General features: G+C 46.5%; 1 protein-coding gene across 1 annotated transcript in view; it reads left to right on the top strand.

Annotated features, from left to right (window-relative positions):
* The window catches only part of GAB3 (GRB2 associated binding protein 3), a gene marked incomplete at its 3' end in the record, with an annotated part of 81,935 nt that overhangs the window by 39,089 nt on the left and 15,659 nt on the right, over positions 1-27,187 (top strand). Inside the window, exons 2-4 of the mRNA XM_080652941.1 lie at positions 21,031-21,334; positions 25,386-25,605; positions 26,185-26,663. Coding sequence (XP_080509067.1) covers positions 21,031-21,334; positions 25,386-25,605; positions 26,185-26,663 — 1,003 coding nt within the window. The remainder of the gene's footprint in view (positions 1-21,030; positions 21,335-25,385; positions 25,606-26,184; positions 26,664-27,187) is intronic.

Here is a 27,187-nt window from a genome sequence, read left to right as displayed (position 1 = left end):
GGGGCCTCACAAATGGCAGTCAGTGGTGGAGTTGTTGCATTTTCTAAACACCAACCAGCATTTACTAAGTAGATGTCAATAGCAACACGAAAACAAGAAAAACACAGCGGGGGGGAAACCTGTTTGGAGAGGCACAGGGCTGAGGGAGGATGCAAAAGGAAATGGAAAGTCAGTAAATCAGACCAGAGCAAGTCTTAGTCCTCTTTCCGTTTTTCCTTCTGTGTCTGCTGGACTCCAGAGAAGAATGTTTGCACATGAAGGGACAGCAATGTTCCACTTCGGAATGCAGACCTCAATCAGGGAAACGGCTTGGTCAGACCTGATAGGACGATCTTTGCTGAAAGTGCTCTAACATGTATGTGACTTCTAGGGTTATATGCTCTGTTAGCTGTTTCCTTTCAAATGCCTCCCAGCAAACTACAGGAGTGGCAGGAGCAATCCAGCTTGAAAACCTGCCTGATAATAGAAAAAATATTTTTTTTTATTGATTTCAAAGAGGAAGGGAGAAGGAGAGGGAGAAAGAGATAGAAACATCAATGATGAGAGAGAATCACTGATCGGCTACCTCTTGCACGCCCCACACTGGGGATCGAGCTCACCACCCGGGCATAGGGAATCGAACCATGACCTCCTGGTTCAGAGGTCAACGCTCAACCCCAGAGCCACACCCAGCCAGGCTCTTTTCTCTCCTTTGATTTCAACTAATTCTAGTTCAGTTTCTTAAATGAAACAGTGTCCTTGAACACTGAAAGGAAGACATGAGACTTGGATCAGTGAACAAAGCGCTTCATCTCTTTGAGGACCAGCTTTTTCTGGAAAATTAGCTGCCTTGACCACTTCACAAGATTATTAATTTATGTTGATAGTACCTGATAGTACCTGCCCAGTAGCCAATGAGAGCCTCTGATTCAGCCTAAGCCCTCCCTCTCCCTCATGGCTCACATGCAGTTGGTGAGCCAATACTATCAATTCTACCCCCACCATGTCTTCCACCATCTGGTGGCTGCCAGCTCTCTACCTTTGTCCTCTGTCACTCCAACTGTCCTGAGAGTTATAAATTTGGACATGTGGCACATTCTGTCACAGAACTTGGTCCATAAGACCACTGTGAGCATCATAAGAACAGGGCCTGGGTCATATTTATCTCTGTGTCCCTTGCACACATCCCATTCAATAAATATGTTTTCACTAGATGATTTAGTCAGTTTCCATTTAATGTAATTATTGATGCTTTTGGATTGAAAACAAGGACCTTATTTTGTGCTTTTCATTTGCTCTTCTAGGCTTCCTTTTCTGTACTTTTCTTTTTTTAAAATTTAATAAATCTTTATTGTTCAGGTTATTAAAATTGTTCCTCTTTTTTCCCCCATAGCTCCCCTCCACCCGGTTCCCACCCTACCCTCTGCCCTTACCCCCCCTCACTGTCCTCATCCATAGGTGTACGCTTTTTGTCCAGTCTCTTCCTGCACCCCTCCACACCCCTTTTCCCCGAGAATTGTCAGTCCACTCCCTTCCTATGCCCCTGATTCTATTATATTCACCAGTTTATTCTGTTCATCAGATTTTTTATTCACTTGATTTTTAGATTCACTTGTTGATAGATATGTATTTGTTATTCATAATTTTTATCTTTACCTTTTTCTTCTTCTTCTTCTTAGAGAATACCTTTCATCAGTTCATATAATACTGGTTTGGTGGTGATGAACTCCTTTAGCTTTTTCTTATCTGTGAAGCTCTTTATCTGACCTTCAATTCTGATAGCTTTGCTGGGTAGAGTAATCTTGGTTGTAGGTTCTTGCTATTCATCACTTTGAATATTTCTTGCCACTCCCGTCTGGCCTGCATAGTTTCTGTTGAGAAATCAGCTGACAATTGTATGGGTGCTCCCTTGTAGGTAACTAACTGTTTTTCTCTTGCTGCTTTTAATATTCTCTCTTTGTCTTTTGCTCTTGGCATTTTAATTATGATGTGTCTTGGTTTGGTCCTCTTTGGATTCCTTTTGTTTGGGGTTCTGTGCGCTTCCTGGACTTGTAAGTCTATTTCTTTCACCAGGTGGGGGAATTTTTCGGTCATTATTTCTTCAAATAGGTTTTCAGTATCTTGCTCTCTCTCTTCTTCTAGCACCCCCATAATTCGGATGTTGGTACGCTTGATGTTGTCACAGAGGCTCCTTACACTATCTTCAAATTTTTGAATTCTTTTTTTCTTTTTGCTTTTCCAGCTGAGTGTTTTTTGCTTCTTTGTATTTCAACTCTTTGACTTGATTCTTGCGGTCCTCTAGTCTGCTGTTGGGTCTCTGTATATTATTTTTTATTTCAGTCAGTGTATGCTTAATTTCTAGTTGGTCCTTTTTCATATCCTTGAGGGTCTCGCTAAATTTATCGGCCTTTTCTAGGAAGTTCTTGAAAAACCTTATAACTGTGGTTTTGAACTCTATATCCAGTCATTTTCCTCCATTTCTTTCATTTGTGATCTGTTTCTTTGTCTTTGCATTTTGGCTGCTTCCCTGAGTTGGTAGAGTGGCTTTGTGTGCTAGGTGTCCTATAGGGCCCAGTGGCTCAGCCTCCCCAGTTACCTGAGGTGGACACTCTTGGTGCACCCCTTTGTGGGCTGTGTGCACAGTCTTGTTGTAGTTGTCTTGATTGTTGTTGGTATCACTGGGAGGAATTGACCTCCAGGCCAATTGGCTGTGAAGATCAGCTGTGTCTATGCTGGGAGAACTTCTGTGCTGGAGACACTTTTATGAGACAAGACTTGCAAAACTGCAAAAGCCTCTGTGCTCAGCTTGGATGGGGCGGAGTCTCAGGGTGGAGAAGACAGCCTTGGCTTCCTGTCAGCCCTGCCCTATGAGGCCCCTGGGTCTCAGTGTCCCTCGGTAATCACTGCAAGCACCTCTGAGAGAAAGCCACCCTCGAGTTTCGCCTGCTGCCAGACAGTCCAGTTTCTCCCAGAATGAGTCGGGGTTCCCAGAAACCTGCCCGGAACTGGAGTTCAGTGCAGTCGGGAGTTTCCATCTCCCTCCCGCTTTAGAAAGCCAGCTGCGCACTCAGCTTCCCATGCATTCAGCAGTCAGTCCTCTCAGCGCGCGCGCCTCCGGACCTCTGCCTTCCGCAGCTCCCGAGTCTCAGTGTGCTTTCTCTTTTCCTGACAGTCCAGATTCCACCCGAATGAGTCTGGTTTCCCAGCATCACGCCTGGGACTGGAGTTCAGTGCAGTCGGGAGCTTCCTTCTCCCTCCCGCTTTAGAAAGCCAGCCGTGCACTCAGCCGCCTGTCCTCTCCACATGCGAGTCTCCGTACCTCAGCCTTTTGCAGCTCCTCTGAGTCTCCGTGTGCTTTCCTCTTTTCTTCTAGTTGTAGAATTTCCACTCAGCCAGCTTTCCTGTGGTTCTGGATGGTGTCCATTTTGCTTTTTAGTTGTAGTTTTGATATTGTTGTGTGAGGCAGCAGTTTAGGTGTTTTCCTATGCCGCCGTCTTGATTTCTTCCTGTACTTTTCTTTTTAATTGATTCCTAGAGAGAGAGGAAGGGAGAGGTAGAGAGAGAGAGAGAACCATTAATGTGAGAGTAGAACATTGATTGGCTGTCTCCTGCATACCCCTCCCTGCTCGGGGATTTATCCCACAATGCAGGCATGTGCCCTGACCGGGAATCAGCAACCCTTCAATGCATGGAACGACACCCAACCAACTGAGCCTCACTGACAGGATTTTTGTACTTTCTTAACTTCTTTTGTACTATCTTATATAATAAAAGGCTAATGTGCAAATAGACCGAACGGCAGAATAACAGAACAACCAGTCACTATGACGTGCACTGATCACCTGGGGGTGTGCGCGGAACATGGCGGGCATTGGCCACGGTGAGATGGTGGAGTAGGTGAGTGGGGGTGCCAGACCAAGGTGAGGCACCAGTTGCTGTCATCAGGGCTAGCCTCTGGTGGTTACTGAAAATTCTTTGCTCAAGCATGCTGTGGTCCCGCCCGGCGCTTGGTGCCGGCCCCACTCGCACCCACTGCTGGCACTGGCCCCAATCGCTCCGTGCCTTCAGTGGATACGTGCACCATCAGTGCATGGGGGTGGCGGCGTTGGGAGCTGGGCCGCCAGCAGATGGGACTGGGGGCCGCAGCAGGAAGGGCCGGGCAGGGGGCATGGCGGATAGGTTGAGACCTGCCCCTGTGCCTACTGCAGCCTCACGGCCCACAGTTCCTTTCAAGGTGCATGAATTTGTGCACTGGCCCCCTAGTCTTTTTATAAACTTATTTAGAAACTTAATTTGATCTCCCGGAGGTTGTAAGTAAATGTACTGGAGGCCTCTGGCCTTTCCCCCAGTCCCCCCATGTGTCAGTATCTTGCACAATTTCAGTCCAGTCTTACAACAAGCAAATGACACTGGTATGACCCAAGATAATGCGGCAGGTTCCACCTGTTGTACATGCACTCATGTGCACGTGTGTGTGTTGTGTGTGTGTGTCAGTGCAACTTGATCACATGTATGGATTCATGTGACCACCACTGCAATCAATGTACAGATCTCTTCTAACACAAGGATTCCTCCTGTTAACTTTTTATAGCCACACCAGTCAGTCCATCATTCAGTTCCCAACAATGCTTTGAGTATGTATTGTATGACAAGACTTAAAAAAAAATCGTTATTGATTTCAGAGAGGAGGGGAGAGAGAGCAAGAAATAGAACCATCATTGATCGGCTGCCTCCTGCACGATCAGGGATTGAGCCTGCAACCCGGGCATATGCCCTGACCAGGAATTGAACCATGACCTCCTGGGTCATAGGTTGATGCGAGCCACCACAGCCGGGCATATGCCAAGACTTTTGAAGATGCTGGAGGTACTTCAAGAACCAAGACAGGTGACGTTCCTGCCATCACAGAGCACAAAGGCTAGGTCAGCAAAGGCTTAAGTCCCAAGGAGAGTGAGACCAGTTTGGTGTTCGTTGGCCATGTCTTGGCTTCTAGGGTTCCTTTTCTGCCTGTAACTTCACATGCTCCCCAAACCAGTTCCACTCAAACTCTGCACTTCTCTTCATGTGTAATAGTGAGAGATTCTCTGTCAGGCCATTCACGTATCACTTGAAAGCTTTTAACAATAGATTCAGGCCTTGGTCTCCATAGGTTCTCAGCAACATTTAAAGAAAGAATTTTATTGATTCCAGAGAGGAAGGGAGAGGGAGAAAGAGATGGAAACATCAATGACGAAAGAGAATCATTGATCGGCTGTCTCCTGCACGTCCCCTAACTGGGGATGGAGCCCACAACCCGGGCATGTGCCCTGGTCAGGAATCGAACCGTGACCTCCTGGTTCATAGGTTGACGCTCGACCTCTGAGCCATGCCAGCCAGGCTCAGCAACATTTCCCCCCACTCCTTGTTGTCCTGTAATCTGAAGCATCTCCTGCAGCCTGTCCAATAAGGCCACTGAAAAAGCTGCTCAGGAGAGCCACACCTGTAAGCAATCAGAACAATCAAAATTGGAGCACCAAATCCTAGAGCTCTGGACACTCTTGGCCGGGGCAGAACGGAGCGCGTCCATAAGTCAGGAGGGGAGGAGGTCCACCCACACCGTTACTTTTGGCAGGTGAAGTCGAAAACCGCCATTGCCGAAATGACAGCAGCCCTGAAGGCTCAGAACCTCGAGCTCCAAGTGCAGCGAGATGGAAGTTTTGTTCGCTCCGCCTGCGTTGGAAAGCCTGGCTCCGAAGGCAGGTTGCTGACCCATCCTGTGCACATGCGAAGGAAATGATTTCATAGCTTTGGGATTTCACCACTGCAGAGGGGGCAGGGGGCCAATTCCGTTGAAACAAAGGGACAGTAATCACTCTTGCCAGAAAAGCAGTTTAAATCAGAGGTGTCTCTTTACAGCCTCGGAGAATTTCAGGATGTTTCTCCGTTCATTTCAGTGTCTTTAGACAATGGACACAATCCAGACAGGCCACTTCAGTTTTATTGGAGTGAATTGTGGAACCCATGAAGTGAAAAAAAAAAAACAACCCACACACAAAAACCCAAACCTTGCTATAACGCAGCCAGGTTTCTTTTACTGTGCTAGTAGAAGGGAGTGCAGGAATAAAGTGCTCAAACTTCAGCCTTGATAACCTCTCTTATTAACTGGTAAAAGTTCGCCCTAGCGCCCTAACCGGTTTGGCTCAGTGGATAGAGTGTCAGCCTGCGGCCTCAAGGGTCCCAGGTTTGATTCCGGTCAAGGGCATGTACCTTGGTTGCGGGCACATCCCCAGTGGGGAGTGTGCAGGAGGCAGCTGATTGATATTTCTCATTGATGTTTCTAACTCTCCCTCTCCCTTCCTCTCTGTAAAAAATCAATAAAATATATTTTTAAAAAAGTTGGCCCTTGGTATGGTCAGCTGATCACTCTTCCACCCCAGTTTCATCCTGAACAGCATGCTGCGGTGTCTGGATAGAGCATTTGCTGTGTTTGAGTTAAAAGTCTGGTAAGGTCTTGCTTCCAGGCTGTGTCTGTCTGGTTCACAATCACAGCCCCAGCTCCTTGGGCATAAACATTTGATAAGTAAATCCTGATGACCAGGTTTGCTATGAATCCACAAAACTGGTTGTTTCTCAAGAGGAGGGTTTTAAACTGAGGTCTGTGATACCATGGAATTCATTCAACAAATCTTTTTTAAAAAAATACATTTTATTGAATTTTTACAGAGAGGAAGGGAGAGGGATAGAGAGCTAGAAACATCGATGAGAGAGAAACATCGATCAGCTGCCTCCTGCCCACACCCACCTGGGGATGTGCCCGCAACCAAGGTACATGCCCTTGACTGGAATCGAACCTGGGACCCTTCAGTCCGCAGGCCGACGCTCTATCCACTGAGCCAAACTGGTTAGGGCTCATTCAACAAATCTTTACTGAGCAACTATTTTGTGCCAAGCACTACTAGGCCCAGAGAGTCAAGACAGACAAGGCCTCTGCTGCTCAGGAGCTCACATTCTACTAGTGCAGTGGTCGGCAAACTCATTAGTCAACAGAGCCAAATATCAACAGTACAACGATTGAAATTTCTTTTGAGAGCCAAATTTTTTAAACTTAAACTTCTTCTAACGCCACTTCTTCAAAATAGACTCGCCCAGGCCGTGCTATTTTGTGGAAGAGCCACACTCAAGGGGCCAAAGAGCTGCATGTGGCTCGCGAGCCGCAGTTTGCCGACCACTGTACTAGTGGACAGGGAGGTTGGCGGGGGTGTCGGGGGAGAGGGGAGATACAGACACTACACCTCAAACGAAAGAAAAACACACTAGGTATTGAAAGAGGCATGTAATTAATATAGGGTAACATGGTACAGAATAACTGGCTGGCCCCTTGAATTTGGATGATCATAGAAGGCCTCTCTGAGAAGTTGACAATTAAGTTGAGATCTCAGTGACAGGAAGATGAGAGCTGAAAGACAGTCAAGCCAAGATCTGGGAAAAGAGTACAGCAAGCCCGACTGGCATGGCTCAGTGGTTGAGCATCGGCCTATGAACCAGGAGGTCACGGTTGCCCGGGTTGCGGGCTCCAACCCCAGTGGTGACTGTGCAGGAGAGGCAGCCGCCAATCAATGATTTTCTCTCATCATTGATGTTTTTTATCTCTCCTCCCTTCCTCTCTGAAATCAATAAAAAAATACTTATTTTTTTAAAAAGAGTACACCAAGAAGGAGCAAGTAAGTCAAAGACCCCAAGATGGAGCTTTTACATGTTCAGAAGACCAGTGTGAAAAAGCAAGAGAAAGGTTTCAATGAAGTTGCAGAAATGGGCAAGGCCAGTTCATGTGGGACTTGCTAATGAGTTTGGATTTTATGTTACCATTATTATTATTATTTTTTACAAATTTATCTTTGTTGATTTTTAGAGAGAGAGGAAGGGAGAGGGATAGAGAGAAACATCGATGAGAGAGAAACATCATTCATCGGCTGTCTCCTGCACCGCCCCTACTGGGGATTGAGCCTGCAACCTGGGCATGTGCCTTGACTGGGAATCAAACCGGTGACTTCTTGGTTTCTGGGTGGATGCTCAACTGCTGAGCCACACCAGCTGGGGTGGATTTTATATTATTGAGGTGTTAGGAAGCCTTTGGAAGGGGCTACTCAACGGAGCAACTCAGGGTCCTCAAACTATGGCCCACGGGCCACATGTGGCCCACCAAGGACATTTATCCGGCCCGCCGGGTGCCGCTGCCTGTCCTGCTTAGCAGCCGACTCGTCCCGGGCCCGCATTGCGCATAGGAATTTGTTCATAGTTTTTTTCTTTTTAAACTACAGTCCGGCCCTCCAGTGGTCTGAGGGACAGTGAACTGGCCCCTTGTTTAAAAAGTTTGAGGACCCCTGAATGCTGTTGAAAGGTATCTGATTTCTCTATTGAGAAGGAATTTATGGGGGAGTTGGGAGTGAATGGACAATGAGAAGCAGGTTCAATTACCCACGTGAGAGTCAATGGTGACTTGGACTAGGGGTGTTTTGTGAGTGGGGGTGGTGCATGAGAGAAATGCATTCACTGATTTGGAATGTTTTGAAAGTAGAGGCAACAGAACTTGCTAATGGTTTGGATGTGGAGAGTGGGAGCAATGATTGCTCCAAGGTTTGAACATGGGTGGATGGTGGCACCATTGACTGAGATATTGTCGGAAGGCTTGAAGAGGAGTAGGTTGAAGGGGCATGAAATCAAGGGTTTAGTTTGGGGCATGTTAAGTTTGAGAGGCCACTTAAGATGTAAGTGGAGAGGTCAGATGGTTGGCTCTATGTGTCTGAAGATTCTGGGAAAGATTTGGGTTGGCAACATAATTTTGTAAATCATAATTAAATAGATTGAGGCCATTAAACGAGTTCAATAAGGGAAGGCAGTCCAGAACTCTGTGTGTGTGTGTGTGTGTGTGTGTGTGCATGTACATGTTTCTGATGAGAGATGGTCTGTGTATTTCATTATGTTCACTAAGGGGTTCACAGCCCACCAAAGGTTAGGAATTCACTGCTGAAATGGTGCACTTTGAGATCGTGGTTCAGAGTTATATGTATTGTACTACTTCCTTTTTTCCCATCCTTGGCCTGAAAATGGGGCCGCCTTTATGCATGACAGACTGCACAGATGCATGTTAAAATGCACATTCCTGGGCCCCAAAGTCAGGCCTGATAAATTAGGCCATCTACAAGTGAGGTTCAGGGGTGTGCATTTTTAGCAGCTCCCTGGATAATTTTGTTAGTTCTTTCTTTCTGTGCTTCAGGTTCACCTAACCCCTCTTCAGTGTCTAATATGTTGCTATGCCCATCCAGTGATTTTTTTTTTCATTTCAGATATTACATTTTTTTTACTTTCACAAGTTCCATTTTGTTCTTGTCTAGATCTTACAATTCTCTCCTAATTATGTACATGTTTTCCTTTAAATCTCAAACATACAATAGCTGTTTTAAAATTCTTGTCTGCTGCCCTAGCCAGTTTGGATAGAGCATCAGCCTGTGGACTCAAGGGTCCCAGGTTCAATTCCGGTCAAGGGTTCATGCCTGGGATTGTGGGCTCGATCCCCAGTGGGGGTGCATGCAGGAGGCAGCCGATCAATGATTCTCTCTCATCAATGATATTTCTATCTCTCTCTCCCTCTCCCTGCCTCTCTGAAATCAATAAAAACATAATAAATAAAATTCGTGTCTGCTTATTCCATCATCTCTGTCATTTTTAGGTCTCTGTCTATTGACTATTCTTTCTCCTGATTATGAGCCGCATTTTCCTGCCTCTTTACATTTTCAGTAATATTTTGGGGTGTTTTACATTGTAAATATTATACTGTTGTCTGTCTGGACTTTGTTGTCTTCCATTAAAAAGATTTAAACTATATTGAGTAACGTTAGGATCAGCTCATTCATTCCAAGACTGCTTTTTTTTAAAATATATTTTATTGATATTTTACAGAGAGGAAGGGAGAGGGATAGAGAGCTAGAAACATCGATGAGAGAGAAACATCGATCAGCTGCCTCCTGCACACCTCCTACTGGGGATGTGCCCACAACCAAGGTACATGCCCTTGACCGGAATCGAACCCGGGACCCTTCAGTCCGCAGGCCGACGCTCTATCCACTGAGCCAAACCAGTTTCGGCCCAAGACTGCTTTTTAAAGCTTTCTTAGGGTAGGTCTAAAGCAGCCTATACTCTAGGGCTAGTTCAGAGTCTCTGCTGAATGTCCCAGGTTTCTCCTCGCTAGCTGGTCACAACTCAAATGTCTCTCAGCCCTGTGTGAGCTCTAGCAGCTATTCAGTTTGAGTCTTCAGTAGTTGCATGTTTTTTTAAATTATTTTTAAAATTATTGACAGTGTTAGAGATGTCTCCCATTTTCTCCCCTTTTGCCACCCTCCACCCAACTCCCGTCCCACCCCAGACCTTCCCCAGGCTGTTGTCTCTGTGTTGTCTGTGTCCATGGGTTATACGTACGTGTTCTTTGGTTAACCTCTGCCTGTTCCCTCCCACCCCACCCCAGTAGTTGTTTTTGGATTCCCCTCATGGGGTTTCACCCTACAAGGGCATGTTGCTATTCAGCCAAAGGCTCTCATGGGGGAACTTCTATGTAGATTTCGGGAGCTCTTTCTTTAAATAGCACCCTCCTCTCTATTATTTTGCTGGACAAATTTCAGCCGCTTCAACTATCCAGAATTCTGATCTCTGTCTTCTCTACTCTGCAAGACTGCCATGCTCCGTTTGGGGTGCTCTCCTGGCACTACATGAAATGTGACTACAGGCTGAAAGCCAGGATGTTCATAGGGCTTCCCCTCTTTTTTTTTTAAATATTGATTTCAGAGAGGAAGGAAGAGGGAGGGAGAGAGAGAGAAACATCAATGATGCGAGAGAATCATTGATTGGCTCCCTCCTGCATGCTCCCCACTGGGGATCGAGCCCGCAACCTGGGCATGTGCCCTTGACCGGAATCGAACCTGGGACCATTTAGTCCGCAGGTTGATGCTCTATCCACTGAGCCAAACCGGCTAGGGCGGGCTTCCCCTCTTTTGTTTCTCTTCTTATTCCTACCACAGCCCTGCACTGACTGCTGCCCAGTGTCTGAAAATAGTTGTTTTAGAAATTTGGTCTAGTTTTTATTTTTTGTTTTGTTTTAAATATATTTTTATTGATTTAGAGAGGGAGAGAGAAATAGAAACATCAATGATGAGCAAGAATCATTGATCGTCTGCCTCCTGCACACCCCCTACTGGGGATCAAGCCCACAACCCAGGCATGTGCCCTTGACTGGAATCGAACCTGGGACCCTTCAGTCTGCAGGCTGACGCTATCCACTGAGTTAAACTGGCTAGGGCTAGTGGGTCACTCTTTTTTTTTTTTTTTTTAATATATTTTATTGATTTTTTTACAGAGAGGAAGGGAGATGGATAGAGAGTTAGAAACATCGATGAGCGAGAAACATCGATCAGCTGCCTCCTGCACACCTCCTACTGGGGATGTGCCCGCAATCAAGGTACATGCCCTTGACCGGAATCGAACCCGGGACCCTTCAGTCCGCAGGCCGACGCTCTATCCACTGAGCCAAACCAGTTTCGGCTAGTGGGTCACTCTTGATCAAGAAAATGGTGAAGCCCTAGCTGGTTTGGCTCAGTGGATAGAGCATCAGGCTGCGGACTGAAGGGTCCCAGGTTCGATTCCGGTCAAGGGCACATGCCTGGGTTTTCGGGCTTGATCCCCAGTGGGGGGCGTGGAGGAGGCAGCCAATCAATGATTCTGTCTCATCATTGATGTTTCTATCTCTCTCTCCTCTGAAATCAAGAAAAATATATTAAAAAGAAAAGAAAATGGTGAAATCTGCAAGTTGGATTGGTTTAAGAGAAGAGGAACACAACTTTTACTGTCAGGAGGATGAAATTCAATTATTCCTCTAACAATGCCATAAAAAAAAAACCTAGATACACCTTCCTTGGAAGAGGTTTTATTTTAGAAAGGAGCGGGAATACCTCGCCACAAGGTTGCAGGATACTGCAGGTTTTTGTTGTTGGAGATGAGACTGGTGGGTGATAATGACTCAGCTTGGTGGCTGTGGCAGGGAAAAGCCAATGGGAAACTGATCTTCCGATGGTCAGAGCTGGAAAAGCCCTCGGAGTCCATCAGTGCACAGCGAGGAAGCGGAGAGAAGCAGCTTTGTGCCCTGGGGGCCAACAATCCAACTGTCATTTTATAACTTACTTTCAAATCGATAACGTTTTGCTATCCATTCTCATTGTAGTTCACTGCAATTACACCAAAAGGGAGGCTGGACAGGGTTTATTATCTTCATTTACAAATGACAGGATTGAGGTTTACAGCAGTCAAGTTAATTGCTCAAAGTTACCCAGAAAGTCTAAAGTAGAATCTGCCCAGTTGGCGTGGCTCAGTGGTGTTGAGCATCGAGGTCACGGTTTGATTCCCGGTCAAGGGCACATGCTTGGGTTGTAGACTCGATCCCCAGTCAGGGGCGTGCAGGAGGCAGCCGATCAGTGATTCTCTGTCATCATGGATGTTTCTCTCTCTCTCTCCCTCTCCCTTCCTCTCTGAAATAAATAAACACATTTAAAAAACAAAGTAGAATCCAAATTCAAATGCAGGTCTCCTGACTTTCCATTCAGCCTCCCTCCTCCCCATCCCCCGCCCCCTTTTTGTATTCTTTCTCTGAGTCATAACTGTGGGTGCTTGTTTGCACGGGGATTCTGCTTTCTAGATCCTCTTGGCCCAGGAGATGCTCATCTTCGCAGTCTCTCCTGAACTGTTGACCTCACCCTTTTCCATCTTGGCTTCCCAAGCTGCTCATGGGCGGCCCAGCAGCGGAGGCCTGAGGGGAGAAGGTGGAGTCCGTGCAGCTGTGGAAGCCTGCGATCCTGCACTTGTAAAATGTAAACATCTCCCGGGCAGAAGACAGCAGCTCTCAGGTCCTCGTGCCCTCTGTGAGCTTACCAATCCCCTGATGACACTCAGTAACTGTGGTGTGTTTTGTTTTGTTTTGTTTTTAAATCCTCACCTGAGGCTATTTTCCCATTGATTTTTAGAGAGAGTGGAAGGGAGGTAGAGAGACAGAGAGAGAGAGAATCAATGTGAGAGAGACATATCGATTGGTTGCCTCCCACACACATCGAGCCTGCAACCGAGGTATGCACCCTTGACTGGAATCGAACCCGGTCCGCAAGCCAACGCTCTATCCACTGAGCCAAACCGGCTAGGACTCAGAAAATGTTTATTGAATGAATCCATGAATATGTCCTCTCCGGAGGGATTGTTTTAAAATCCTTTTTATCATAAAAGAAAATATAGATAGAGCAAACCACACTTTAAAAATGTATGGCTCAATAAATGACTTTTATGTTTTTATCACTCAAATGGGCACCCTCTACACACTATAATTTACTCTAGGACATTGAAAAAATTTTAAAATACATTTTTAATGATTTCAGAGAGGAAGGGAGAGGGAGAGAGAAAGAGAAACATCAGTGATGAGAGAGAATCTTTGATCCGCTGCCTCCTGCACGCCCCCTCCTGGGGATCCAGCCTGCAACCTGGTCATGTGCCCCGACCAGGGGTTTTTAAATCTCTACCTAAGAGTTGTAATTATGCAAAAGCAGAAATGATGCCTTCTTGGAACTCTCTGTTAAGTAGGTGGAAGCAGAGGCTACCTACAGTCCTGTCCCGTCGGGCTTATCAGCTTTTGGAAGTGGGAGACATGTGACAAGGGCCTCAAACCAATGAATCAAGGAATCAAACCAATGAATCTTTGGGTTCATGGGTTGAAGCTCAACCACTGAGCCACACCTGCCAGGCATGATGTGACTCTTCGTCTTCGATAACTTCCTGTGGCACTGTTTCATAGGAAAGAGCTTCATTTTGGTATGGATGACTGCTTTCAGGGGCCCTTGTCACATGTCTCCCACTTCCAAAAGCTGATAAGCCCTACGGGACAGGACTGTAGGTAGCCTCTGCTTCCACCTACTTAACAGAGTTCCAAGAAGGCATCATTTCTGCTTTTGCATAATTACAACTCTTAGGTAGAGATTTAAAAAACCCGAGGGAGAGCATGCTGATTAGCTTGCCTGATTTAGCATGAACAGTATGCCGCATCCTACTCAGGTTACTGAGTGCGACAGTTCTTTTTTTTCTTTCTGTTCTGCTTGCCTCATGGCTCTGCCGAACTACCTGCACTTACACATGCTGTGCCCGCAGCCCCCTTTCAGTCTTAACTCAGCCATCGTTTCCTCTGGAAGCTTTCCTAGACCCACCGATCTGATAGCGATGCCTCTCTTGTGTGTTGCCATAGCATTTTGGCTTTCCCTTATCAGAGCGCTTATCTCACTGACTGCAATTGTCTGTTTATCCATCTGCCCACTTCCCCTGCTGCCCACAAGGCTGTGACAGGGCCTGTGGCTTGCTCACCTCCGTTTCCTCAGTCTCTGCACAGTGTCCAGCACGTTAGTGGCCTAGTTAACAGGTACTTGTTGAAAACGAATGAGTGAAAACCAGACTTAGCCATGTCATTCTCCTCTTTGCATTCTCCTCCTGGTTGACACCCCTACTGGCCCGCTCAGCACTCAGTACCCTATGAATCTACCCATTTCATATTCCTTCTTTTTTAAATATATTTTTAAATTCGTTTCAGAGAGGAAAGGAGAGGGAGAGAGAGAGAGAGAGAAGCATCAATGACGAGAGAGAATCATTGATCGGCTGTCTCCTGCACGCCCCACACTAGGGATCCAGCCCACAACCCAGGCATGTGCCCAGACTAGGAATCGAACCATGACCTGGTTCATAGATCAATACTCAACCACTGAGCCACGCGGGCCGGGCCCATTGCATAGTTCTTCACGTATCCCTACCAAAGTGGCCTTTGGAAAGTTTGGGGTAGCCCAGGCTCCCCATGAAAACTTTCCTTAGCAGGCATACGTGACATTCTTTCTTTCTTTTTTTTTTTAAAATATATTTTATTGATTTGTTACAGAGAGGAAGGGAGAGGGATAGAGAGCTAGAAACATCCATCAGCTGCCTCCTGCACACTCCCTACTGGGGATGTGCCCACAACCAAGGTACATGCCCTTGACCGGAATCGAACCCGGGACCCTTCAGTCCGCAGGCCGACGCTCTATCCACTGAGCCAAACCGGTTAGGGCATACGTGACATTCTTTCATCGCCAAGGCCCCTTCCTTGGGCCCACGTTGTCACAGGGAAGCCCATATTCCCAGGGGACACCAGGACAAGGCTCCTGTTTGCCTCAGGCACTGCCCACATTTCTCGTCTCCCTCACTCCAAACCTCACAGCGACTCTGGAGCTCCTTTCCTCATGGGTTAGTATCTCCACTCCACTCAATCCCATGTTTTTGCTACAGGGGTTTATCGAATCATTCATTTTGCTCTCCCTCCTGGATTACTTCCCATGAGCATACAAACATGCTCTTATTCCTCCCATTCTCAAAACAAGAACTGCTCTAGCTGGTTTGTCTCAGTGGATAGAGCATCAGCCCCAAAGACTGAAGGGTCCTGGGTTCGATTCTGGCCAAGGGCACGTACCTTTGTTGCAGGCTCTATCCCTAGGGAGACAACCAATCGATGTGTGTCTTTCACATCGATTTGTCTCCCCCTCTGTCTCTCCTCCTCCCTTCCACGCTCTCTAAAAAAAAAAAAAATGAATGGAAAAAGATGTTCGGTTGAGGATGAACAAAAATAAAACATTTTTAAAAAAATTGAAACAAATAAAAGAACTTCATCACACTGCTTTGTCTTCTGAGTGGCCAAGCATCTCTTCAGAGCTTTATACTGTCCATCATGGCAGAACCAAGCCAGGGCTCACCTGCCAGGCACTGCTTTCCCTCCCCTGGCCCAACCCGACATGGAACAACCCAACTGTCCTCCTTCTGACGGCTGCGCCCCCCCCCCCCCCGCCCCCGCCACAAGCTCAAAAGGGCTTTTTATTCTGAGGCATAATTGCAGGTCCTTTGTGCCCACGGGCCTTCCCCTCTTCAGTGCTTTATCAGATTCTCTGCTGCCTCAGATCTTGTTTCCTGGGCAGGGAGGGAGGGGAGAACACTCCAAACGGTGGCTTTCCCTTTCCCCCTGCTCTCTTGGTCAAAGCTGGTGGGTCTTATAAATGTGTCAGGCATAAGCTAGAGATATAAAAGACTTCCTGTCCCAGTGGTCACCATGCCTCCTGGCAGAACCCCGCACTTCCTGCTGTCACACAGGCCACTGCACAGAAGCGCAAACCACAGAGCATAAATCTCTCCACTTGCATTTGCCAACTGCAAACATCGGGCCCCTCCAATGGAAGAAAGCCCCGCTGTCGGCCCTTCAGCCTGTTCCCTTGGCCTGTGCTCCATTCTCTCCAGCAGAGAGCAAGCCATGTGCTGGCCACAGGCTGGCCAGGTGGCGGGCACTGAGCAAAGGGCACCGAATGGAAAAGATAAGGGACTCGAGGAGTATCCTCACTTCTTTCTCCCTGCCTCCAGGACACAGCACGGAAGTTTACAGATACTGAGGACTCTCAGAATAATGGTGTGGCTATGGCCCTAGCCCAGTGGTCGGCAAACTCATTAGTCAGCAGAGCCAAATATCAACAGTACAACGATTGAGATCTCTTTTGAGAGCCGAAAACTGACTTCTGCGCATGGGCCGCGAAGTTTCAATCGCACTGTACGTGCGCGCCCGCATGTGGTATTTTGTGGAAGAGCCATACTCAAGGGGTCAAAGAGCCGCATGTGGCTCGCGAGCCGCGGTTTGCCGACCACTGCCCTAGCCGGTTTGGCTCTGTGGATAGAGCATCGGCCTGTAGACCCCAAGGGTCCTGGGTTTGATTCCTGGTCAGGGCAGGTGCAGGAGGCAACCAGTCAATGTGTTTCTCTCTGTCTTTCCCTCTCAAAATAAATGGAAAAATATCCTCAGGTGAGAATTAAAAATAACAACAACAAAATTAGTGTGGCTATGGTCACTTGCAAATACCTCTTTCCCCAGGCCTCATACCCCAAAAGGTAGCTATCTATTTATCCGTTGGAATTTGCGCATCTTCTTGAGACTATCTGCAGCAAACATTCTAGGTCAAGGGTGAGTGGGGAGCCACAGAGGCTCAAGTTCCTCCTCAGTAGCTCCAGTGGCATGCGAAACAGTCTGCCTTTCTCTCAGCGCTGGTTTCTTTGCAGCATCGTTCTCCCCACCCCCTCCAATATTTTTATTAATTTTTTTTAGAAAGAGAGGAAGGGAGAGGGAGAGAGAAACATCAATGCAAGAGCAAAGCATCAATTGGCTACCTCCTGCACACCCCGTAATGGGGATCGAGCCCACAACCTGAGCTTGTGCCCTGACCAGTAATGGAACCAGCAACCTTTTGATGCATGGGGTGATGTCCAACCAACTGAACCACACTGGCCAGGACTCTTTTCTTTCTTGAGCATGTACTAAGCTTTGCTGGATCATCTTATCTCAAGATGGACTCTTTCTAAGATTTTTACTGCACGAAGGAAAGTTCCTTTCAATTGTTAAAGTGGTTCTCAACAGGGTGCTGATAGTTGCAAGCCAGACAATTCCTGGCCCTCCTGACTCCCGGCCTTTCTGACAAGCAAAACTCATTTGTTTGCAGATGTCCTGTACGGCATTTCAATCTGTGGTTGAGAAACACTGTGATTTAGGTCGGGGCGGGGCGGGGGGGAGGGCTGGGAATGCGTGTGCCTTCCATGTTTAAAAAATAATTCCTTGGGCCCAGAGTTCTCCCCTTTACAGTCAGACATCAGAGAGAATTGGCTGCAGATCCTCTCTACTTTTTTACTTCACATTCATTACTGATCCTTTGACCCTCACTTGAGTTCAAACCCATTCCTTATAGCACCGTAGCTGTATGACCGTGGGCACATTAGTTCCATCTCAGATTTTTCAGACATAACATGGACATAAAATAGGAATATCTCCTATAGTATAGATTTGGAGATTAAAGGGGTTGTGGTAAAAGACTTAGAACATGGTGTTCTCACATAAGAAATCTAACTAGCCACCTGTTACTTAATTCTCTTAGAACTGTATTTGTATTTTAATCATCTTGGGGGTATTCTAGAAAGACCATCATCAACATCAGATAATGGTAATCCTCTCTTCTCTCCAATGTGTATGATTTTTCTGATTGAGCAATTCTCTAGAAGTTATATAACAATGTCAGATAATACTGACAACGGTGAGCCCTCATGATTTGCATGTGATTTTAATGTATGATATTGGCTTTGGGGTTAAGATAGATAATGATAAGAAAGCTTCTTTTTTCGTTATTCATTAATACGGTGTTTTGTGACCTGAGCATAAATACATTTATATTACATGCCTTTGCTGCATTGATTGTATAATTCTGGTCCTTCAACCTGTGGGTGTGAATCCTATTACTACACTCCCCCCAAATGACCCATCCTATCATCATTGAATAAAGCAGACTTGAGACCCAGCTGATTTGGCTCAATGGATAGAGCATGGGTTCGATTCCGGTCAAGGGTTTGTACCTCCGTTGCAAGCTCTATCCCCCAATCCCCTCAGGGCCCATGCGGGAGGCAACCAGTTGATGTGCCTCTATCACATTGATGTTTCTTTTTAATTTTTTAATTTAATAAATCTTTATTGTTCAGATTATTATAATTGTTCCTCTTTTTCCCCCCATAGCTCCCCTCCACCCGGTTCCCACCCCACCCTCTGCCCTTACCCCCCGCCACTGTCCTCATCCATAGGTGTACGATGTTTGTCCAGTCTCTTCCCGCACCCCCCACACCCCTTTCCCCCCGAGAATTGTCAGTCCACTCCCTTTCTATGCCCCTGATTCTATTATATTCACCAGTTTATTCTGTTCATCAGATTTTTTTATTCACTTGATTTTTAGATTCACTTGTTGATAGATATGTATTTATTGTTCATAATTTTTATCTTTACCTTTTTCTTCTTCTTCCTCTTCTTAAAGAATACCTTTCAGCATTTCATATAATACTGGTTTGGTGGTGATGAACTCCTTTAGCTTTTTCTTATCTGTGAAGCTCTTTATCTGCCCTTCAATTCTGAATGATAGCTTTGCTGGGTAGAGTAATCTTGGTTTAGGTTCTTGCTATTCATTACTTTGAATATTTCTTGCCACTCCCGTCTGGCCTACATAGTTTCAGTTGAGAAATCAGCTGACAGTCGTATGGGTGCTCCCTTGTAGGTAAATAATTGTTTTTCTCTTGCTGCTTTTAATATTCTCTCTTTGTCTTTTGCTCTTGGCATTTTAATTATGATGTGTCTTGGTGTGGTCCTCTTTGGATTCCTTTTTTTGGGGTTCTCTGCACTTCCTGGACTTGTAATTCTATTTCTTTCACCAGCTGGCGGAAGTTTTTGGTCATTATTTCTTCAAACAGGTTTTCAGTATCTTGCTCTCTCTCTTCTTCTGGCACCCCCATAATTCTGGTGTTGGTACGCTTGAAGTTGTCCCAGAGGCTCCTTATACTATCTTCATATTTTTGGATTCTTTTTTCTTTTTGCTTTTCCAGTTGAGTGTTTTTTGCTTCTTTGTATTTCAAATCTTTGACTTGATTCTTGCGATCCTCTAGTCTGCTGTTAGATCTCTGTATAATATTTTTTATTTCAGTCAGTGTATGATTAATTTCTAGTTGGTCCTTTTTCATATCCTTGAGGGTCTTGCTAAATTTATCGGCCTTTTCTGGAAAATTCTTGACAAACCTTATAACCATGGTTTTGAACTCTATATCCAGTCATTTGCTTTCCTCCATTTCTTTCATTTGTGATCTGTTTCTTTGTCTCCGCATTTTGGCTGCTTCCCTGAGTTGATAGAGTGGCTTTGTGTGCTAGGTGTCCTATAGGGCCCAGTGGCTCAGCCTCCCCAGTTACCTGAGGTGGACACTCTTGGTGCACCCCTTTGTGGGCTGTGTGCACAGTCTTGTTGTAGTTAAGTCTTGATTGTTGTTGGTATCACTGGGAGGAATTGACCTCCAGGCCAATTGGCTGTGAGGATCAGCTGTGTCTACGCTGGGAGAACTTCTGTGCTCGAGACACTCTTATGAGACAAGACTTGCAAAAGCCTCTGTGCTCAGCTTGGAAGGGGCGGAGTCTCAGGGTGGAGCAGACAGCATTGGTTTCCCGTCAGCCCTGCCCTAATAGGTCCCTGTGTCTCAGTGTCCCGTGGTAATCGCTGCAAGCACCTCTGAGAGAAAGCCGCCCTCGAGTTTCGCCCGCTGCCAGACAGTCCAGTTACTCCCCGAATGAGTCTGGGTCCCCAGAGTCTCGCCCAGAACTGGAGTTCAGTGCAGTCAGGAGCTTTTGTCTCCCTCCCGCTTGAGAAAGCCAGCCGCGTACTCAGTTGCCCGCCCTCTCCGCACGTGCCTCGGTACCTCTGCCTTCTGCAGTTCCTCTGAGTCTCAATTGTAGAATTTCCACTCAGCCAGCCTTCCTGTGGTTCTAGATGATGTCCGTTTTGTCTTTTAGTTGTAGTTTTGAAATTGTTGTGCGAGGCAGCAGTTTAGGTGTTTACCTATGCCACCATCTTGGTTTCTCTTTCGATGTTTCTTTTTAAAAAATATATATTTTTATTGATTTCAGAGAGGGAGGGAGAGGGAGAGAGAAACATATGATGATAGAGAATCATTGATCTGTGGCCACCTGCACGGCCCCTACTGGGGACTGAGCCCACAACCCAGGCATGTGCCCTTGACCAGAATCGAACCTGGGACCCTTCAGTCCACAGGCCACCACTCTATCCACTGAGCCAAACCGGCTAGGGCTCACATCGTTGTTTCTCTCTCTCTCTGTCTCTCCTCCTCCCTTCCACTCTCTCTAAAAAGCAACGGGAAAATATCTTCAGGTGGGGTAAAGCAACAAAAGAATAAAGCAGACTTGAAGATGGCGCACTAGTCCTTTAATCCAAACAGGGTGGACTTTCATTCAGCCTTTCATTGTTCGAATGGCTGATTGACTTCCTTTTGCTGTCCTTGTCATGAAATAGGTGCTTGGCAGAGTGAGAAGCAGGAGCAATTGGTCCAGTAACTCCTTGTTGACTTGCCTCTCTGCAGGCCTGGCGCAAGCGCTGGTTTGTCCTCCGGCGGGGCCGCATGAGTGGCAACCCCGACGTCTTGGAGTATTACAGGAACAAACACTCGAGCAAGCCCATTCGTGTGATAGACCTCAGCGAGTGTGCGGTGTGGAAGCATGCGGGCCCTGGCTTCGTTCGGAAGGAATTCCAGAATAACTTCGTGTTCATCGTGAAGACTACTTCTCGTACGTTCTATCTGGTGGCCAAGACCGAGGAAGAAATGCAGGTGTGGGTACACAGCATCAGCCAAGTCTGCAACCTTGGCCACCTGGAGGATGGTGCAGGTAAGAGCAGAGTCCGGGTTCCTGTTGCTGAAGGGGTGGCCGGCTAATTTATATCAGAACTGTTTCCACCCACCAGATACAGTACCAGAAATTTCGCCCTTTCACCTGATTTTTTAAAATACATTTTTATTGATTTCGGAGAGGAAGGGAGAGGGAAAGGTAGAAATATCAATGATGAGAGAGAATCATTGATAGGCTGCCTCCTGCACGCCCCCTACTGGGGATCGAGCCTGCAACCCAGACATGTGCCCTGACCGGGAATGGAACCGTGACCTCCTGGTTCATGGGTCTATACTCAACCACTGAGCCACACCGGCCGGGCTCACCTGATTTTTAACTTCCACACACTGAGCATTATGGACTTCAATGGCTTCGAAGCTGCTCTGTGCCTTTGCTCTCATAAGCCACAGAGAATGCATTCAGTGAAAGTAAAACGAGGGTGAGGACGTCCTGTAGAGCGCTGACTTTTCCCGTGCTGCTGCTGCTGCTGATGATTCTTTAGAAATATTAGTATCACCATCTTTCAAAAACTCGTGGAACTCCAGCTTCTCTGTTACCTATTGTATTGCTTAGGATTAGATGGTAGAAAGATAGAACTTGGCTACTTATTATAGGCAGGGATGAATTCCTCAGATCTCTAATTGGTTCAAGGTCTGTGCAAGGGAAATTTGTCCCACGTTAATTCTGGGCCATTTCTGTGCAGTGGGAGCAAATGATTCATAAGGCTCTTTCTCCTCTCTTTATTCTCTCATGCTCTCTTACACACACACACACTGCCTTTTCTATGTAATATATCAAGTGTAATGCCCCTAGGATTACAATTCACTCCCCTTCATTGGTTTTCTGTCGAGCAGCATGCCCTGATCCTCAAACCATCTTATTTCTGAAAAAATATATTTTTATTGATTTCAGAGAGGAAGGGAGAGGGACAGAGAGATAGAAACATCAATGATGAGAGAATCATCGATTGGCTGCCTCCTGCACGCCCCACACGGGATCAATCCCACAACCCGGACACTGCCCTGACGGGGAATCGAACTGTGACCTCCTAGTTCATAGGTCGACGCTCAACCACTGAGCCACACTAGCTGGGCCCATCTGATTTCTTGTACCCTTAGTCTGGTAGACAACAACCTTACTCCTGAATCCTGTGGTCAACAGTTGCTTCAACATTTCCACTGTCACTGTATGCTTAGCATCAGCTGCTGCAGTACCTTCATTGAACGCTAGGTGGCGGTGTAGAGTCAGAGCTGCATCTCTGCAACAAGCATGTGAAAGTGTTTCTTCAGGACCAAGTCCCCCCCCCCCCAACCCCCCTTTTTTTTAAAAAAAACATATTATTATTGATTTCAGAGAGGAAGGGAGAGAGAGATAGAAACATCCATGATGAGAAAGAATCATTGATCGGCTGCCTCCTGCATGCCCCCTACTGGGGATTGAGCCTGCAACCTGGGCATGTGCCCTTGATTGGAATGGAACCCGGGACCCTTCAGTCTGCAGGCTGACGCTCTATCCACTGAGCCAAACCAGCTGGGGCAGTGGTCGGCAAACTCATTAGTCAACAGAGCCAAATATCAACGGTACAACGATTGAAATTTCTTTTGAGAGCCAAATTTTTTAAACTTAAACTTCTAACGCCACTTCTTCAAAATAGACTCGCCCAGGCCGTGGTATTTTGTGGAAGAGCCACACTCAAGGGGCCAAAGAGCCGCATGTGGCTCGCGAGCAGCAGTTTGCCAACCACGGAGCTAGGGCCTTTTTTTTTCCATGGAACCAGGGAAGCTCATTAAGTGAGGCTATTCAGGCACATTGTTGAGCTTTGACAGCACTCAGATAAAAGGAAATGAAGTGACGGAGAGCTCTTTGTCCTTGCTACAACAGATGAAGCTTATTAGCGAGTGGCAGTGAATGCGCCCTGGCTGGACTCTCACATGGCGAGCAAGCAGACTCCCTCCAGCCTTGTCGCTCACTCTTCGCCACCCTACCTTCAGCCCAAACTAGATATATATTTGTGTGTCATGTTATGTGTTTCCTCTCTCTCTCTCCTCACCCAGGAGTTATCCTAAAACAGAGATACATAACATGTTTCCTAATATTCAAAGAGGAACAGGAATGAGGAAGGCCCCAGGCAGGAAATGGAAAGCTCTGGCACGAAGTTGGAGGAAGCCAGAAACCCCCTATGACCTCTTTTATTCCCTGGATCTCCCCTGCGTTTTTAGAAGGATGTGAGGGCAGAGTCCTCTTCACTGGAGAACCACACCCAAAGGGCTCTCTGTGGCTTTTCACACATAGCGTTTGATTCTGTCTCCAGCAGCAGAGGCAGTCAGCAAATTGTGCAGACTCTGGCCAGGAGCTCCGTTAAATGCTTTTGCACATTAGCTCGTCTGATCCTAGATCCTTCTGCGTCTCCACTGTATAGAGAAGGAAACTCGGAGCAGGAAGCTAAATTGCCCACGTTCACAACAGCTAGACAGTAGAGCCTGGACTTGAACCCGGGCCTTTCTGAGTCACTCTGCCTCTGGAGTTCTGAACTCCTGCCAACTTGGTTCAAAGGGGAAATAAAAGCAGGCTTTTCGTTGGGAATTTCTGAATGTTATGCTCCTTGAGAAATGTGGGCTTCACTAACCATCACAACACCCCATTTTTCCCTTCCTTTTCCTTCTACGTCATTAACACTCTATCATCAACAGTGTTCTTTATTTATGTGTTACTTGTCTGTCTCCTGGGGTGGACAGTAAGGGCAGAGTCTTTGTCTCAGCTGTATTGGCAGAGTTAAAACAGTTCTGGGCCCATATTAGGTGCAAAGTAGGTGTTCTATATAGAGGGGTGGGCAAAACTAGTTTAAAGTTGTTTGCATGGAAAATATATAAGAATAAATAATAATACAAGAATAAATTTGCCCGGCCAGCATGGCTCAGTGGTTGAGCGTCAACCTATTGACAGCACTCAGATAAAAGGAAATGAAGTGGTCATTTCACGATTCGATTTTTGTTCAGGCCATATACCCAGGTTGCGGGCTCGATCCCCAGTGTGGGGTGTGCAGGAGGCAGCTGATCAATGATTCTCTCTCATCATTGATGTTTCTCTCTCTCTCTCCCTCTCCCTTCCTATTTGAAATCAGTAAAAATATATTTTAAAAAAAGAATAAACTAAGTTTTGCATGCTCACAACTGTAAATCTACTTTTGCCTATTCCTGTAGACATAGACATCTATCTATACATGTGTACATATACTGTGTGGCCAGATTATTATGATCTCTGAACGCATAATAATCTGGCCACACTGTGCGTGCGTGTGTGTGTGTGCGTGTGTGTGTGTGTGTGTGTGTGTGTGTATGTATATATATATATATATGTGTGTGTGTGTGTGTGCGTATATATATATATATATATATATATATATATATATATATATATATGTATGAGGCCCGGTGCATGAATTCGTGCATGGGTGGGGTCCGGCCAGTCTGGCCAGGGGGAAGGGACATGGGCGGTTGGCTGGCCTGCCTGCTGGTCGAACTCCTGGTCACGGGGACAATTTGCATATTAGCCTTTTATTATATAGGATATACACTGAGTGGCCAGATTATTATGCATTCAGAGATCATAATAATCTGGCCACGCAGTGTATATACACATAAAAATTCATATGTAAGTACATACATAGTACATACATATGTATCTGGCATGCATAAATATATATATATGTGTATATATATATATGTATATTTTTTGAGTGAATAAATAGTGATGCAGGCCTGAGGTTAGGCCATAAAGAAGCTGTGTGTAGACTATTTAACTGCAGATTTTTATACCATGAATGCTTGGGGTGGTTTTTTTTTCCCTCTTAATTGATTCAACACTTCACTCTTGGAACATTGGCCCTCTTTCCCAGACATTGTTTATAGCTTGGGGAAATGGTCTCCTCCATCAGTACAAACACCAGCTGTGATTTGCATCTTCTATTTGGCTTCTTTAAATGCTGTTTGAGAAATTGCTAGTGAGTGTTATAGCCATTCCTAACCGTTAACCTGGGAAATGATTCCTCCAGCAGATTCCGTGGAGAGCCTCACTCACACGCCCTCCTCCCTCCAGCCATCCCCTGCCAGCTTCCTTCACACCGCCCATGCTGTCAGCTCCCCCTTGCCAAGAGATGACCCACACTCTAATACCATAGCCACTGAGGAAACCAGAAGTGAGTCAGAGTTGCTCTTCCTTCCTGATTATCTGATTCTGTCCAACTGTGAGAGTGGAAGACTGCACCACGCCAGGTATGCTCATGCGCCAGACTCTCTGAGCCAGGCCTCTCCCACGCACTCTCCTCTGTTTGCAGAGCCCACGCTGCCTCCTCTTGCAGGGCCTGTCACTGAGATATGCTCAGTGCGCCTGCCCAAGTCAGCCCGTTTAGCTGTAGCATCTCCTAGCGGGTGTATCTGCCCTCGCTTCTCTTCCTGCGACTGACAAGGTGGGGCCAGATCACTGTCAACCGCTATGAAGGGTGAAGCATGCGTTATACTCAACAAAATGAGTCATAGATTTCAGCATTGTGGCTTTCACTTCTAACCTTGCATTTTCATATGAAAAAAAAACAACAACCACCAACTATTTTTTTTTCTGCATCCAGGGGTTGGTGTGGCTGAGGGTTGTAGAGGGAATGTAGCTACAGAAGTCAAATAAAAGCTGATCGTTGAGGATCGGGGAGTGAGGCCCCTCTGGGTTTTGTGGTGGGTGGATGGCTTTCTCCTTCAGATTTCTGCCAAGTCTGTATCAGCAGTGTCGCTGTGGGACCAACTACAGCGGCCAGGCACCTGCTCCATTGCAGTCAAATGTTCATGCTTTTCTTCCCTCAGTTTACCCACCAGATGTGACAGCTGGTCGAACTCAGACCGTTCATTGGAACAGACTTCATTCGATGATGTTTTTGTCGATGGCCTGCAGCCGCTGCCCTACATTAACTTGGCTTACCCCTCAGCCCAGAGGAATGGGTCTCAGGAGGCACCTCCCACAAGGCCTCAGGCTGCCCTGACCTGGAGCAGAGATATCAATGGGCCAGCCAGGGACCACTTTTCCTCACCATTGCTGGAAACTTCCTTAAATCCCACCCTTCAGGTAGATAAAAACCAACGCTCCTTACCCTACGGGGTAAAAGAACTAGACATTGTGTCCAACACGCCACCTCCCCGCCCGCCTAAGCCAATTCATCTCTCTGAACGGCGCCAAGAGGAGCAGCTACTGTGGAGTGGGCACAGCAGCATCAGAAAGCCAGAATGCACTGCGGCACCAAGAAGGATCTCCCTCTCTGGTTTAGATAACGTGAGAACCTGGAAAGGTAAGTGTTGGATGCAAATATTAAAGTACGGAGAGAAGCCTGGCTCTTCTTTTAAAAAAAATATTTTTTATTGATTTCAGAGAGGAAAGAAGAGAGAGAGAGAGAGAGAGAGAGGGAGAGAGAGAGAGAGAGAGAGAGAGAGAAACATCAATGATGAGAGAATCATTGATTGGCTGCCTCCTGCATGCCCCACACTGGGGATACAACCTGCAACCCGGGCATGTGCCCTGACCGGAAATTGAACTGTGACCTCCTGGTGCGTGGGACTATGCTCAACCAACTGAGCCACACCGGACAGGCAGAGTTTTCTTTATATTGGTATTATTTGGTGACCTCAGTAGGGATCTGGTCATGGAAAGGGAGTTAGGGGACTGTGTTCACATATTCTTTATCAACAACGTCCATAATAATTTTTAGGATCTAAGTACTTTATGCATTCCAGGCACTGTACTAGGCCCTTCGTGCGCACTAACGCATCTAACCTTTCCAGCAGTCCTATGCAATAGATTCTATTATTAGTCTGA

Source organism: Plecotus auritus, assembly GCF_963455305.1.
Source record: "Plecotus auritus genome assembly, chromosome: X".
Lineage (NCBI taxonomy): Eukaryota > Metazoa > Chordata > Mammalia > Chiroptera > Vespertilionidae > Plecotus > Plecotus auritus.
Note: the sequence above shows the minus strand (reverse complement) of the source record. Positions and strands in the feature narration are given on the sequence as shown.